At 39.3% G+C, this 14,441-nt stretch overlaps 1 protein-coding gene across 1 annotated transcript in view; it reads right to left on the reverse strand.

Annotated features, from left to right (window-relative positions):
- Window positions 1–14,441, reverse strand: part of POTEA (POTE ankyrin domain family member A) — a 63,717-nt gene that overhangs the window by 11,470 nt on the left and 37,806 nt on the right. Inside the window, exons 10-11 of the mRNA XM_031669543.1 lie at window positions 4,145–4,175; window positions 3,387–3,528 (exon numbers count right to left, since the gene is read on the reverse strand). Coding sequence (XP_031525403.1) covers window positions 3,387–3,528; window positions 4,145–4,175 — 173 coding nt within the window. The remainder of the gene's footprint in view (window positions 1–3,386; window positions 3,529–4,144; window positions 4,176–14,441) is intronic.

The raw sequence follows: 14,441 nt of genomic DNA on the forward strand, positions 1-14,441 counted from the left end.
AAGGCTGGAGGATACAAAAATCAACATACAAAAATCAGCTGTATTCCTATATACTAGCAATAAACAACTTGAAATTTTAAAAAATATCATTTATAACTTCATTTAAAAAATGAGATACAGATGAATCGGATAAAATATGGAAAGATCAAGCCTGGGTATAGTGGCTCACACCTATAATCCCAGCACTTTGGGAAGGTAAGCTGGGAGGATCACTTGAGGTCAGTTCAAGACCAGTCTGGCCAACATAATGAAACGCCATCTCTACTAAAAATAAAAAAGTTAGCTGGGTACGGTGTCTCATGCCTATATTCCCAGCTACTCAGGAGGCTGAAGCAGGAGAATAATTTGAACCCAGGAGGCAGAGGTTGCAGTGAGCCAAGATTGCACCTCTGCACTCTAGCCTGGGCAACAGTGACTGTCTCAAAAAAAAAAAAAAGGAAACACGTATTTAAAAAACTATAAAATATTACTGAGAAAATTTAATTTGACCTATATAAATACAATTTCACAGGCGTGGAAAAATGCATTATCATTAAAATGTCAATCCTCCCCCAATTAATGTATAGATTCAACACAAACTCAGTGTAATTCCCAGAAGGACAGCAGGCTTTTTGTTTTTTGTTTTTTTGTTTTTTTGAGATGGAGTTTCACTCTTGTTGCCCAGGCTGGAGTTCAATGGCACCATCTCGGCTCACTGCAAGCTCCACCTCCTCGGTTCAAGTGATTCTCTCCTGCCTCAGCCTCCCGAGTAGCTGGGATTACAGGCATGTGCCACCACACCTGGCTAATTTTGTGTTTTTAGTAGAGACGGGGTTTCTCCATTTTGGTCAGGCTGGTCCCAAACTCCTGACCTCAGGTGATCCGCCCGCCTTGGGCTCCCAAAGTGCTGGGATTACAGGTGTGAGCCACTGCACCTGGCCGACAGCAGACTTTTAAAAAAAAAAATTAACAATCCGATTCCAAAACTCATGTGGAAATGCAAAACATCCAGCATAGTCAAAAATAACCCTTAAAACCAAAGAAAACCGAAGGACTGATGTTAAGATCTAGTATAAATATGTAGTAATGAAAACAGTGTGTTACTATTACAGGTGGAATATCTCTCAAAGTGTGTGGTACCAAAAGTGTTTTGGGTTTTGGAATATTTGCACATATATAATGAGATATCTCGAGGATGGAACCCAAGTCTAAACACAAATACACTTATGTCACATACACCTTATACACAGAGCTTAAAGGTTATTTTATGAAATACTTTCAGTAAATTTGCAAATGAAAGTTTGTGTACCTGAGGTCTAGTGTGAAATTTTCTACTTGTTGCATCATGTTGGCACTCAAAAAGTTTTGGATTTTGGAGCATTTCTGATTTTGGATTTTGGATTTTGGATTTTGGATTAGGGATGCTATATAAAGCAAGCCAGATACAGACAGTCCCTAATTTAAGATGGTTCTACTTAGAATTTTTTAACTATACGATGGGTTTATTGGGTTTTTGTTGTTGTTGTTGTTGTTGTTGTTGTTGTTTTTTTGAGACAGAGTCTCACTCTGTCACCCAGGCTGGAGTGCAGTGGTGCTATCTCATCTCACTGCAAGCTCCATCTCCAGGGTTCACACCATTCTCCTGCCTCAGCCTCCCAAGTAGCTGGGACTACAGGCACCCGCCACCACGCCTGGCTAATTTTTTTGTATTTTTAGTAGAGACAGGGTTTCACTGTGTTAGCCAGGATGGTCTGAGTCTCCTGACCTCGTGATCTGCCCGTCTCAACCTCCCAAAGTGCTGGGATTACAGGCATGAGCCACCGTGCATGGCCTATTGGGGTATTAAATGGATTTTCAACTTATGATTGGTTTATCAGTGTAACTCTAGAAGAATATGTAGATCAATGGAACACAACAAATAGTCCAGAAATAGACCCACATATAGCCAACTTATTTTTCACAAATGCACGATAGCAATGTAGTGGAGAAAGGACAGCCTTTTCAACATATGTGCCTGGAACAATTCGATATCCACATCCATAAAATGAACTTGCATCCACACCTCACTCCATAAGCAAAAATGTACACAATGTGGATCACAGATACAAATGTAAGACCTAAAACTACAAAAATTATTCAAGAAAGCAGAGAAGAAAATCTATGGGACCTTGTGCTAGACAAAGACTTTTTTTAGATATGAGACAAAAAGCAAAATCCATAATTAAATGAACAAATATATCAGACTTCATCAAAATGAAAAACTCCTTCTCTTTAAAATATATTAAGAAAACAAAAGGCCAAGCCACAAACTGGGAAAAAATCCTTCCAAAAAGCATAATAAAGGAATGATATCTAGAATCTATTTTTTAAAAAAAACTCTTAAAACTCAAGAAATAAGAGTAAAAACTATCTAATTTTTAATTCTTTATAAGCTCTCCTGATTGGAAAAGACATTTAACTAAAGAAGATATACAGGTGGCAAATAAAGCACTCGGGAAGATGTTCAACATTCTTAGTCCTTAGGGTAATGCACATTCACACCATAGTGACATGCACAACACGCACCCATTGGAATAGCTAAAAGCTAAAAACTAATAAACAGCAATACTAAGAGCTCGTGATGATATGGAACAATGAGAATTGTCATATACTGCTGATGGGAATGGAAAATAGCACAAATACTTAAACATTTAGTAGTTTCTCAATACAGGAATACAAAGAGACAGGAAGACACTTTTATGGATGATGGGTATGTTATCGCTCTTGATTATGGTGATGGCTTCGCATGTGCATACATATGCCAAAACTTATCAAATTGTACATCTTATATATGTGCAGTCTATCGTGTATCAGTTATACCTCACTAAAGCTATCAGTTGCAGGAATAAACATCTAAGACAATGGCTAGGACACAGAGGAAAAAAGTGTATTAAATGATGCAGGAGAGAGCTCGAGTATTCAAATCTTAACCTTATAGCAATGGCAAGTGGTAAGCTGAGTTATAAGCAAGAGACAACAACAGATCTGAATTTTTAAAAATTAATAATTATAGTTTCAGAGTAGACCATGGTCTCAGGAAGTGGGGTAGTGGGAAAAACAGTTCTAAGGTTATTGCAGTATTCCGAGTGCGAGAGAATGGTAACCTGATCTGGGAAGAAGGCATACGAGAGAAGCAGAGTTAACAAAAAGGCTGGTACTGCCCTTCATACTGAGAAAGGTACAGTGGAGTTATCATAGCTCTTTGGTATACAATATACATTATTTATCAGTCTATTTTAACGTTAAACATATTTCTGAGATAAGCAACACTGTAACACATCAGTGTTCTATAGTGCAATGCTAAGCAATGTGTGTGAATATTACTGTAGGATACATAAAAACTCATTCTACTTATGCAATGGTCCTACCATTAAAATCCATTTTGAGTTGTTCAGCGAGCAACATAAAAGTCTCATAATTAGGGTAAAGCAAATCATAATCTTCTGAGGCTATCTCAGATGGCCACATTATGTCATCCAGGTCATCCACTGAATGTATTTCGCTTTTGACCTGTAAGATAAATAATACTGCTTCAAATGCCCTCAAAATATTTACAGAATATAGTAGATGTACAAAAGTGGTATTTATTCATCTTTTTATATGAACAAAACCACAGGCACTTCTTAAAACAACAGATTTTTATTAAAAGGGTTCCGTTATAAATGGCGACTCTTTCTTAAGCCCCTTTTTCTTTCCCTAAGCCCTTTTCTTTTCCTTTTTTTTTTTTTTTGCTTTGAGACAGAGTCTCGCTCTGTTACCCAAGCTGGAGTGCAATAGCGCCATCTCAGCTCACTACAACCTCCACTTCCCAAGTTCAAGCAATTCTCCTCCCTCAGCCTCCCGAGTAGCTGGGATTACAAGCATATGCCACCATGCCCGGTTAATTTTTGTATTTTTAGTAAAGACAGGATTTCACCATGTTGTCCAGGCTGGTCTCAAACTCCTGACCTTGTGATCCGCCTGCCTGGGTCTCCCAAAGTGCTGGGATTACAGGCGTGAAACATCATGCCCGTCCAAGTCCTTTCTTTCTAACTAAATGTCTTTATAACAAAAGATTCTCACTGTACCTTTTATAATGTGTTTTTTTCTTAACAGTAATGTTTTAGATAATTTAATTTTACAATACCTTGTTCTTTTCATTAAATTTCTTTTCAGGCCTGAAAAAAAAAAACAATTCCTTTTAGACAAATAGTAAACACATAAAATACAAAGAATGTCCAAAACTATTAATTTTATTATATAAAATCAATGCATTTATAAGTTATTTCTTCTTTTTGTTAAGTGTTCAGGTCATTTTTAACAGGTAATGTAAATATAATTATTTTCCACAAGGGGAATTAAACTATAAACAGAAAGAGTAACATTAAGGGAGACAAAATATGGTAATAATATCATTACAAAGAAATAGATGTAGATCAAGCTTTCTGACAGTCAAGGCAAAAGGAAAAACACATTACTTGTATTACGTGATAGAAATAAATATACCAGGGGGTGCACCCAAGATGGCCAAATAGGAACAGCTCCAGCCTCCAGTTCCCAGCATGAGCAACACAGAAAATGGGTGATTTCTGCATTTTCAACTGAGGTACCAGGTTGATCTCACTGGGGCATGTCAGAAAGTTGCTGCTGGTCCGTGGGTGCAGCCTGACCAGCAGGAGCTGAAGCAGGGCGAGGCATGACCTCACCTGGGAAGTGCAAGGGGGAAGGGAATTCCTTTTCCTAGCCAAAGGAAAGTGAGACACACAACGCCTGGAAAATCAGGTAACTCCCACCCTAATACTGCGCTTTACCAAGGGTCTTAGCAAACAGCACACCAGGAGATTATATCCCAAACCTGGCCTGGGGGTCCCATGCCCACAGAGCCTCCCTCATTTCTAGCACAGCAGTCTGAGATCTAACTGCAAGGCGGCAGCGAGGCTGGGGGAGGGGCACCTGCCATTGCTGAGGCTTAAGTAGGTAAACAAAGCCACTGGTAAGCTCGAATTGGGTGGAGCCCACCACAGCTCAAGGAGGCCTGCCTGCCTCTGTAGATTCCACATCTGGAGACAGGGCATAGCTAAACAAAAAGCAGCAGAAACCTCGGCAGAGGTAAATGTCCCTGTCTGACAGCTTTGAAGAGAGCAATGGATCTCCCAGCACGGAGGTTGAGATCTGACAATGGACAGATTGCCTACTCAAGTGGGTCACTGACCCCTGAGTACCCTAACTGGGAGACATCCACCACTAGGTGCAGACCAAGACCTCACACCTCACAGGGCTGGGTACACCCCTGAGACGAGGCTTCCAGAGCAAGAATCAGACAGCAACACTCACTGTTCAGCAATATTCTATCTTCTGCAGCCTCCACTGCTGATACCCAGGCAAACAGGGTCTGGAGTGGACATCAAGCAAACTCCAAAAGACCTGCAGCTGAGGGTCCGGACTGTTAGAAGGAAAACTAACAAACAGGAAGGATACCCACACCAAAACCCCATCAGTACATAACCATCATCAAAGACCAAAGGCAGATAAAACCACAAACATGGGGGGAAAGCAGTGCAGAAAAGCTGGAAATTCAAAAAATCAGAGCGTATCTCCCCCTCCAAAGGAACGCAGCTCATTGCCAGCAACGGAACAAAGCTGGATGGAGAATGACTTTGATGAGTTGAGAGAAGGCTTCAGTCAATCAAACTTCTCAGAGCTAAAGGAGAAACTATGTAATCAGTGCGAAGAAACTAAAAACCTTGCAAAAAGATTTCATGAATGGCTAACTAGAATAACCAATGTAGAGAAGTCCTTAAAAGAACTGATAGAGATGAAAACCATAACATGACAACTACGTGGCAAATGCACAAGCGTCAGTGACCGACTCAATCAACTGGAAGAAAGAGTATCAGAGATTGAAGATCAAATGGATGAAATGAAGCAAGAAGAGAAGTGAAGACAAAAAAAGAGTAAAAAGAAATGAACAAAGCCTCCAGGAAATATGGGATTATGTGAAAAGACCAAATCTACATCTGATTGGTGTGCCTGAAAGTGACAGGGAAAATGGAACCAAGTTAGAAAACACTCTGCAGGATATCATCCAGGAGAACATCCCCAACCTACTAAGGCAGGCCAACATTCAAATTCAGGAAATACAGAGAACATCACAAAGATACTCCTCAAGAAGAGCACGTCCAAGACACATAATTGTCAGATTCACCAAAGTTGAAGTGAAGGAAAAAATGTTAAGGACAGCCAGAGAGAAAGCTCAGGTTACCCAAAAGGGGAAGCCCATCAGACTAACAGCAGACCTCTCGGTAGAAACTCTCCAAGCCAGAAGAGAGTGGGGGCCAATATTCAACATTTTTAAGAAAAGAATTTTCAATCCAGAATTTCATATGCAGCCAAACTAAGTTTTGTAAGAGAAGCAGAAATAAAATCCTTTACAGACAAGCAAATGCTTAGAGATTTTGTCACCACAAGGCCTGCCCTACAAGAGATCCTGAAGGAAGCAATAAACATGGAAAGGAACAACAGGTACCAGCCATTGCAAAAACATGCCAACATGTAAAGTCCATTGATGCTGGGAAGAAACTGCATCAACTAACGAGCAAAATAACCAACTAATATCATAATGGCAGGATCAAGTTCACACATAACAATATTAACCTTAAATGTAAATGGACTAAATGGTCCAATTAAAAGACACAGACTTCGCCGGGCACAGTGGTTCAAGCCTGTAATACCAGCACTTTGGGAGTCCGAGACGGGCGGATCACGAGATCAGGAGATCGAGACCATCCTGGCTAACACAGTGAAACCCCATCTCTACTAAAAATACAAAAAACTAGCCAGGCGAGGTGGTGGGCACCTGTAATCCCAGCTACTCGGGAGGCTGAGACAGGAGAATGGCGTAAACCCGGGAGGCGGAGCTTGCAGTGAGCTGAGATCCAGCCACTGCACTCCAACCTGGGCGGCAGAGCGAGACTCCATCTCAAAAAAAAAAAAAAAAAAGACACAGACTGGCAAACTGGATAAAGAGTCAAGACCCATCAGTTTGCTGTATTCAGGAGACCCATCTCACACGCAGAGACACACATAGGCTCAAAATAAAGGGATGGAGGAAGATCTACCAAGCAAATGGAAAACAAAAAAAAGCAGGGGTTGCAATCCTAGTCTCTGATAAAACAGACTTTAAACCATCAAAGATCAAAAGAGACAAAGAAAGCCACTACATAATGGTAAAGGGATCAATTCACCAGGAAGAGCTAACTATCCTAAATATACATGCACCCAACACAGGAGCACCCAGATTCATAAAGCATGTCCCTAGAGACTTACAAAGAGACTTAGATTCCCACACAATAATAATGGGAGACTTTAACACCCCACTGTCAACATTAGACAGATCAATGAGACAGAAAGTTTACAAGAATATCCAGGAATTGAACTCAACTCTGTACCAAGTAGACCTAAAAGACATCTACAGAACTCTCCACCCCAAATCAACAGAATATACATTCTTCTCAGCACCACATCGCACTTATTCCAAAATTGACCACATAATTGGAAGTAAAGCACTCCTCAGCAAATGTACAAGAACAGAAATTATAACAAACTGTCTCTCAGACCACAGTGCAATCAAACTAGAACTTAGGACTAAGAAACTCAATCAACACTGCTCAACTACATGGAAATTGAACAGCCTGCTCCTGAATGACTACTGGGTACACAACGAAATGAAGGCAGAAATAAAGATGTTCTTTGAAGCCAAGGAGAACAAAGATACAACATACCAGAATCCCTGGGACACATTTAAAGCAGTGTGTAGAGGGAAATTTATAGCACTAAATGCCCACAAGAGAAAGCTAGAAGGATCTAAAATTGACACTCTAACATCACAATTAAAAGAACTAGAGAAGCAAGAGCAAACACATTCAAAAGCTAGCAGAAGGCAAGAAATAACTAAAATCAGAGCAGAACTGAAGGAGATAGAGATACAAAAAACCCTCCAAAAAATCAATGAATCCAGGAGCTGGTTTTTTGAAAAGATCAGCAAAATTGATAGACCACTAGCAAGACTAATAAAGAAGAAAAGAGAGAAGAATCAAAGAGATGCAATAAAAAATGATAAAGGGGATATCACCACCGACCCCACAGAAATAAAAACTACCATCAGAGAATACTATAAACACCTCTACGCAAATAAACTAGAAAAGCCAGAGAAATGGATAATTTCCTGGACGCTTACACTCTCCCAAGACTAAACCAGGAAGAAGTTGAATCCCTGAATAGACCCATAGCAGGCTCTGAAATTGAGGCAATAATTAATAGCCTACCAACCAAAAAAAGTCCAGGACCAGATGGATTCACAGCCGAATTCTACCAGAGGTACAAGGAGGAGTTGGTACCATTCCCTCTGAAACTAATAGAAAAAGAGGGAATCCTCCCTAACTCATTTTACAAGGCCAACACCATCCTGATACCAAAGCCTGGCAGAGATACAACAAAGAAAGAGAACTTTAGACCAATATCCCTGATGAACATTGATGCAAAAATCCTCAATAAAATACTGGCAAACCAAATCCAGCAGCACATAAAAATGCTAATCCACCATGATGATCAAGTGGGCTTCATCCCTGGGATGCAAGGCTGGTTCAACACACACAAATCAAAAAATGTAATCCAGCATATAAACAGAACCAAAGACAAAAACCACATGATTATCTCAATAGATGCAGAAAAGGCCTTTGACAAAATTCAACAGCCCTTCATGCTAAAAACTCTCAATAAATTCGGTATTGATGGAATGTATCTCAAAATAATAAGAGCTATTTATGATAAACCCACAGCCAATATCATCCTGAATGGGCAAAAACTGGAAGACTTCCCTTTGAAAACTGGCACAAGACAAGGAGGCCCTCTCTCACCACTCCTATTCAACATAGTGTTGGAAGTTCTGGCTAAGGCAATCAGGCAAGAGAAAGAAATAAAGGGTATTCAGTTAGGAAAGGAAGAAGTCAAATTGTCCCTGTTTGCAGATAACATGATTATATATTTAGAAAACCCCATTGTCTCAGCCCAAAATTCCCTTAAGTTGATAAGCAACTTCAGCAAAGTCTCAGGATACAAAATCAATGTGGAAAAATCACAAGCATTCATATACACCAGTAACAGATAAACAGAGAGCCAAATCATGAATGAACTTCCATTCACAATTGCTTCAAAGAGAATCAAATACCTAGGAATCCAACTTACAAGGGATGTAAAGGACATCTTCAAGGAGAACTACAAACCACTGCTCAGTGAAATACAAGAGGACACAAACAAATGGAAGAACATACCACGCTCATGGATAGGAAGAATCAATATTGTGAAAATGGCCATACTGCCCAAAGTAATTTATAGATTCAATGCCATCCCCATTAAGCTACCAATGACTTTCTTCACAGAATTGGAAAAAACTGCTTTAAAGTTCATATGGAACCACAAAAGACCCCGCATTGCCAAGAAAATCCTAAGCCAAAAGAGCAAAGCTGGAGGCATCATGCTACCTCACTTCAAACTATACTACAAGGCTACAGCAACCAAAACAGCATGGTACTGGTACCAAAACAAAGATATTGGCGAATAGAACAGAACAGAGCCCTCAGAAATAATACCACATATATACAGCCATCTGATCTTTGACAAACCTGAGAAAAACAAGAAATGGGGAAAGGATTCCCTATTTAATAAATGGTGTTGGGAAAATTGGCTAGCCATAAGTAGAAAGCTGAAACTGGATCTTTCCTTACTCCTGATACAGAAATTAATTCAAGATGGATTAGAGACTTATTAAACCTAAAACCATAAAAACCCTAGAAGAAAACCTAGGGAATACCATTCAGCACATAGGCATGGGCAAGGACTTTATGGCTAAAACACCAAAAGCAACGGCAACAAAAGCCAAAATTGACAAATGGGATCTAATTAAACTAAAGAGATTCTGCACAGCAAAAGAAACTACTATCAGAGTGAACAGGCAACCTACAGAATGGGAGAAAATATTTGCAATCTACTCATCTGACAAAGGGCTAATATCCAGAACCTACAAAGAACTCAAACAAATTGACAAGAAAAAAGCAAACAACCCCATCAAAAAGTGGGCAAAGGATATGAACAGACATTTCTCAAAAGAAGACGTTCATACAGCCAACAGACACATGAAAAAATGCTCATCATCACTGGACATCAGAGAAATGCAAATCAAAACCACAATGAGATACCATCTCACACCAGTTAGAATGGCAATCATTAAATAATCAGGAAACAACAGGTGCTGGAGAGGATGTGGAGAAATAGCAACACTTTTACACTGTTGGTGGGATTATAAACTAGTTCAACCATTGTGGAAAACAGTGTGGCGATTCCTCAAGGATCTAGAACTAGAAATACCATTTGACCCAGCCATCCCATTACTGGGGATATACCCAAAGGATTATAAATCATGCTGCTATAAAGACACATGCACATGTATGTTTATTGCAGCACTATTCACAATAGCAAAGACTTGGAATCAACCCAAATGTCCATCAGTGACAGACTGGATTAAGAAAATGTGGCACATATACACCATGGAATACTATGCAGCCATAAAAAAGGATGAGTTTGTGTCCTTTTAGGGACATGGATGCAGCTGGAAACCATCATTCTCAGCAAACTATCGCAAGAACAGATGTTCTCACTCATAGGTGGGAACTGAACAATGAGATCACTTGGACTCGGGAAGGGGAACATCACACACTGGGGCCTATCATGGGGAGGGGGGAGGGGGGAGAGATTGCACTGGGAGTTACACCTGATGTAAATGACGAGTTGATGGGTGCAGCACACCAACATGGCACAAGTATACATATGTAACAAACCTGCACGTTATGCACATGCACCCTAGAACTTAAAGTATAATTATAATAATAATAATAAAATAAAATAAATAAAAATTAAAATTAAAAGAAAAAATGGATGAATTTGTGTCCTTTGTAGGGACACGGATGCAGCTGGAAACCATCATTCTCAGCAAACTATTGCAAGAACAGAAAACCAAATACCACATGTTCTCACTCATAGGTGGGAATTGAACAATGAGATCACTTGGACACAGGAAGGGGAATATCACACACTGGGTCCTATTGTGGGGAGGGGTAGGAGGGAGGGATAGCATTAGGAGATATACCTAATGTAAATGACGAGTTAATGGGTGCAGCACACCAACATGGCACATGTATACATATGTAACAAACCTGCACGTTGTGCACATGTACCCTAGAACTTAAAGTATAATAAAAAGAAATAAATATACCAGGACTTCTCATTGTTGTCCTTTACAATAAAAACAAGCTTCTACTGACACTAAAACCTATTTGGAATGTATTACTTACATTCTTATATGAGGGGAACCCTTTTTAATGATAATATTAGCTTTTCAGGACTTATTTTTCAGGCACTATGCATCATTCTAAACACTGTGCATTTGTCAAGCTGATTTTAATTATCATAACAATTCTGTGAGGTAGGTAACATATTAGAGATTCTATAAAGGGAGAAACTAGGCATGGAAAGGCCATATCAATTTCCCCAGCCCACAGAGCTGATCAGTAGTCTACACAACATTGAAACTCAGTAATTCTGCCTCCAAAACATGTGTTTTGCAATATCCTGTGAAGGTAATATTTATTTCCAAGTGTTTTTAAGAGATATGATAGTCTTATATTATCTCAGATGAATCATATTATCATTACATTTTTGGCTGTAATTATAACTAATAATTCTGAATCTTACACTTTTAAAAAACTAAAAAGACTTTATACAGAGGCAAGTTTGGAAACTACTACTTTCAAAACACTAAAAATTTATTTTTTAAAAGAAATTCATCAGTGGCATTCATGCATCTCTTCAACTGTTTATTCATGCATTCAACAAATACTTGTTGGGCACACAATACATGCTGATGATACTGTTGGCCCAGGGAAACACAGTTCTGATGCTTTCGAACTTTACAATCCTGAAGTAATAATCTGCAATGATTTGTCAATAGTTTGCTTTTCTCAAGTTCATGAACAAAATCCTTCCCTATTCCCCAGAATCTAAACAACTATGAAGTTGATACACCTGATATTTTAGAATAAGTACCTCAGCAAATCATGGCTACTGTCAAAGGTACTGCAATATGTACAATTATAATGAAATATTTAAGTTCTATTCATCATGGCCTAAGTGTGTGGATTTTTATTATAATTATTTTTTAAAATCTGTGTATGATAGTTCAAGTTTTAGGTCATCATCTACACGTTCGGTTACAGTAACATGTTACACTTCTGAACCAATTCTGAAAAAAAAACTCTAATCATAAAACTATACATGAATAGGCCAGGTGTGGTGGCTCACCCCTATAATCCTAGCACTTTGGGAGGCCAAGGCGGGTGGATCACCTGAGGTCAGGAGTTCAAGACCAGCCTGGTCTACGTAGTGAAACCCCGTCTCTACTAAAAATACAAAAATTAGCCAGGCATGGTGGCACACGCCTGTAGTCCCAGCCACTTGGGAGGCTGAGGCAGGAGAACTGCTTGAACCTGGGAGGCAGAAGTTGCAGTGAGCCAAGATCGCACCACTGCACTCCAGCCTGAGTGACAGTGCAAGACTCTGTCTCAGAAAACAAAACAAAACAAAACTATACATGAATAGAAGTTCTAAGGACAATTAGTTTGCTAAACACCCATAAAAGATAATGAATCAAGCTGTCTAATGCTTAGACATGCAACCATGTAAACAAAATTACATTTCATAAACATGTTCTTCTATTATGGATCACTCCCAAAAGCAAAACAAAATAATAATACTACTCTAAAAATTTCTGTTCTGAAATACAAAAAGAGAGAAAACTCCCTAAAATCCCACATTCTTTTTCAGTTACTGCCCATTTCTCTATTGCCTTTTCCGGTAAAGTTTCTCTCAAGAGTTGTCTACGTTCATCTACTACAGAGTTCCATGGCTACCGTTTATTGAAACTGCTCCTAGTCAAAGTCACTAATACTTATTGTAATCAATCTTTCAACAGCATTGATATAGTTGAGTACTCTCCAGCTTTGAGAGACTATATTATTCTATTTCCAAAAAGAAAGTAATCAGTGTTAACATTCCTTCCCGGAGATTTTTTTCTTTTTTTTTTCTTTTTTTTTTTTTTTAGATGAAGTTTCACTCTTCTTGCCCAGGCTGGAGTGCAATGGTGCGATCTTGGCTCACTACAACCTCCATCACCCAGGTTCAAGCAATTCTCCTGCCTCAGCCTCCCAAGTAGCTGGGATTACAGGCATGTGCCACCATGTCTGGCAAATTTTGTATTTTTAGTAGAGACGGGGTTTCACCATATTGGTCAGGTTGGTCTCAAACTCCCAACCTCAGGTGATCTGCCTGCCTCGGGCTACCAAAGTGCTGGGATTACAGGCATGAGCCATTGCGCCCAGCCTACGTTTTTTTTTTTAAATTCTGAGATACACGTAGAGAACGTGCAGGTTTGTTACATAGGTATACATGTGCCATGGTGATTTGTTGCACCTATCAACCCGTCATCTAGGTTTTAAGTCCCGCATGCATTAAGTATTTTTCCTGTTATCCCTCCCCTTGCCCGACAGACCCCAGTGTGTGAAGTTCCCTTCCCTGTGTCCATGTGTTATGGTTCAACTCCCACTTATGAGTGAGAATATGCAGTGTTCGGTTTGGTTTTCCATTCCTGTGTTAGTTTGCTGACAATGATGTTTCCAGCTGCCTCCATGTCCCTGGAAAGGACATGAACTCATCCTTTTTTGTGGCTGCACAGTACTCTATGGTGTATATGTGCCACAATTTCTTGATTTAGTCTATCATTGATGGGCATTTGGGTTGGTTCCAAGTCTTTGCTATTGTAAATAGTGCTGCAATAAACATAAGTGTGCATGTGTCTTTACAGTAGAATGATTTATAATATTTTGGGTACTTACCATGTAATGGGATTGCTGGGTCAAATGGTATTTCTGGTTCTAGATCCTTAAGGAGTTGCCACACTGTCTTCCACAATGGTTCAACAAATTTACACTCCCACCAACAGTGTAAAAGCGTTCCTATTTCTCCACATCCTCTCTAGCATCTGTTGTTTCCTGACTTTTTAATGATCACCATTCTAACTGTCGTGAGATGGTATCTCATTGTGGTTTTGATTTGCATTTCTCTAATGACCAGTGATAATGAGCTTTTTTTCATATGTTTGTTGGCCATGTAAATGTCTTCCTTTGAGAAGTGTCTGTTCATATTCTTTGCCCACTTTTTGATGGGGTATTCCCAGAGATTTTTTATATAAGACATACATTTTACCTTCTTTCATCCTCATCTATTTCACGTAAACTGCTGTCATCATTTATTTGTAGCAGACCATGAGTTAGTAAATT

The sequence above is a fragment of the Papio anubis genome, chromosome 8, assembly GCF_008728515.1.
Source record: "Papio anubis isolate 15944 chromosome 8, Panubis1.0, whole genome shotgun sequence".
In the NCBI taxonomy this organism is placed as follows: Eukaryota; Metazoa; Chordata; class Mammalia; order Primates; family Cercopithecidae; genus Papio; species Papio anubis.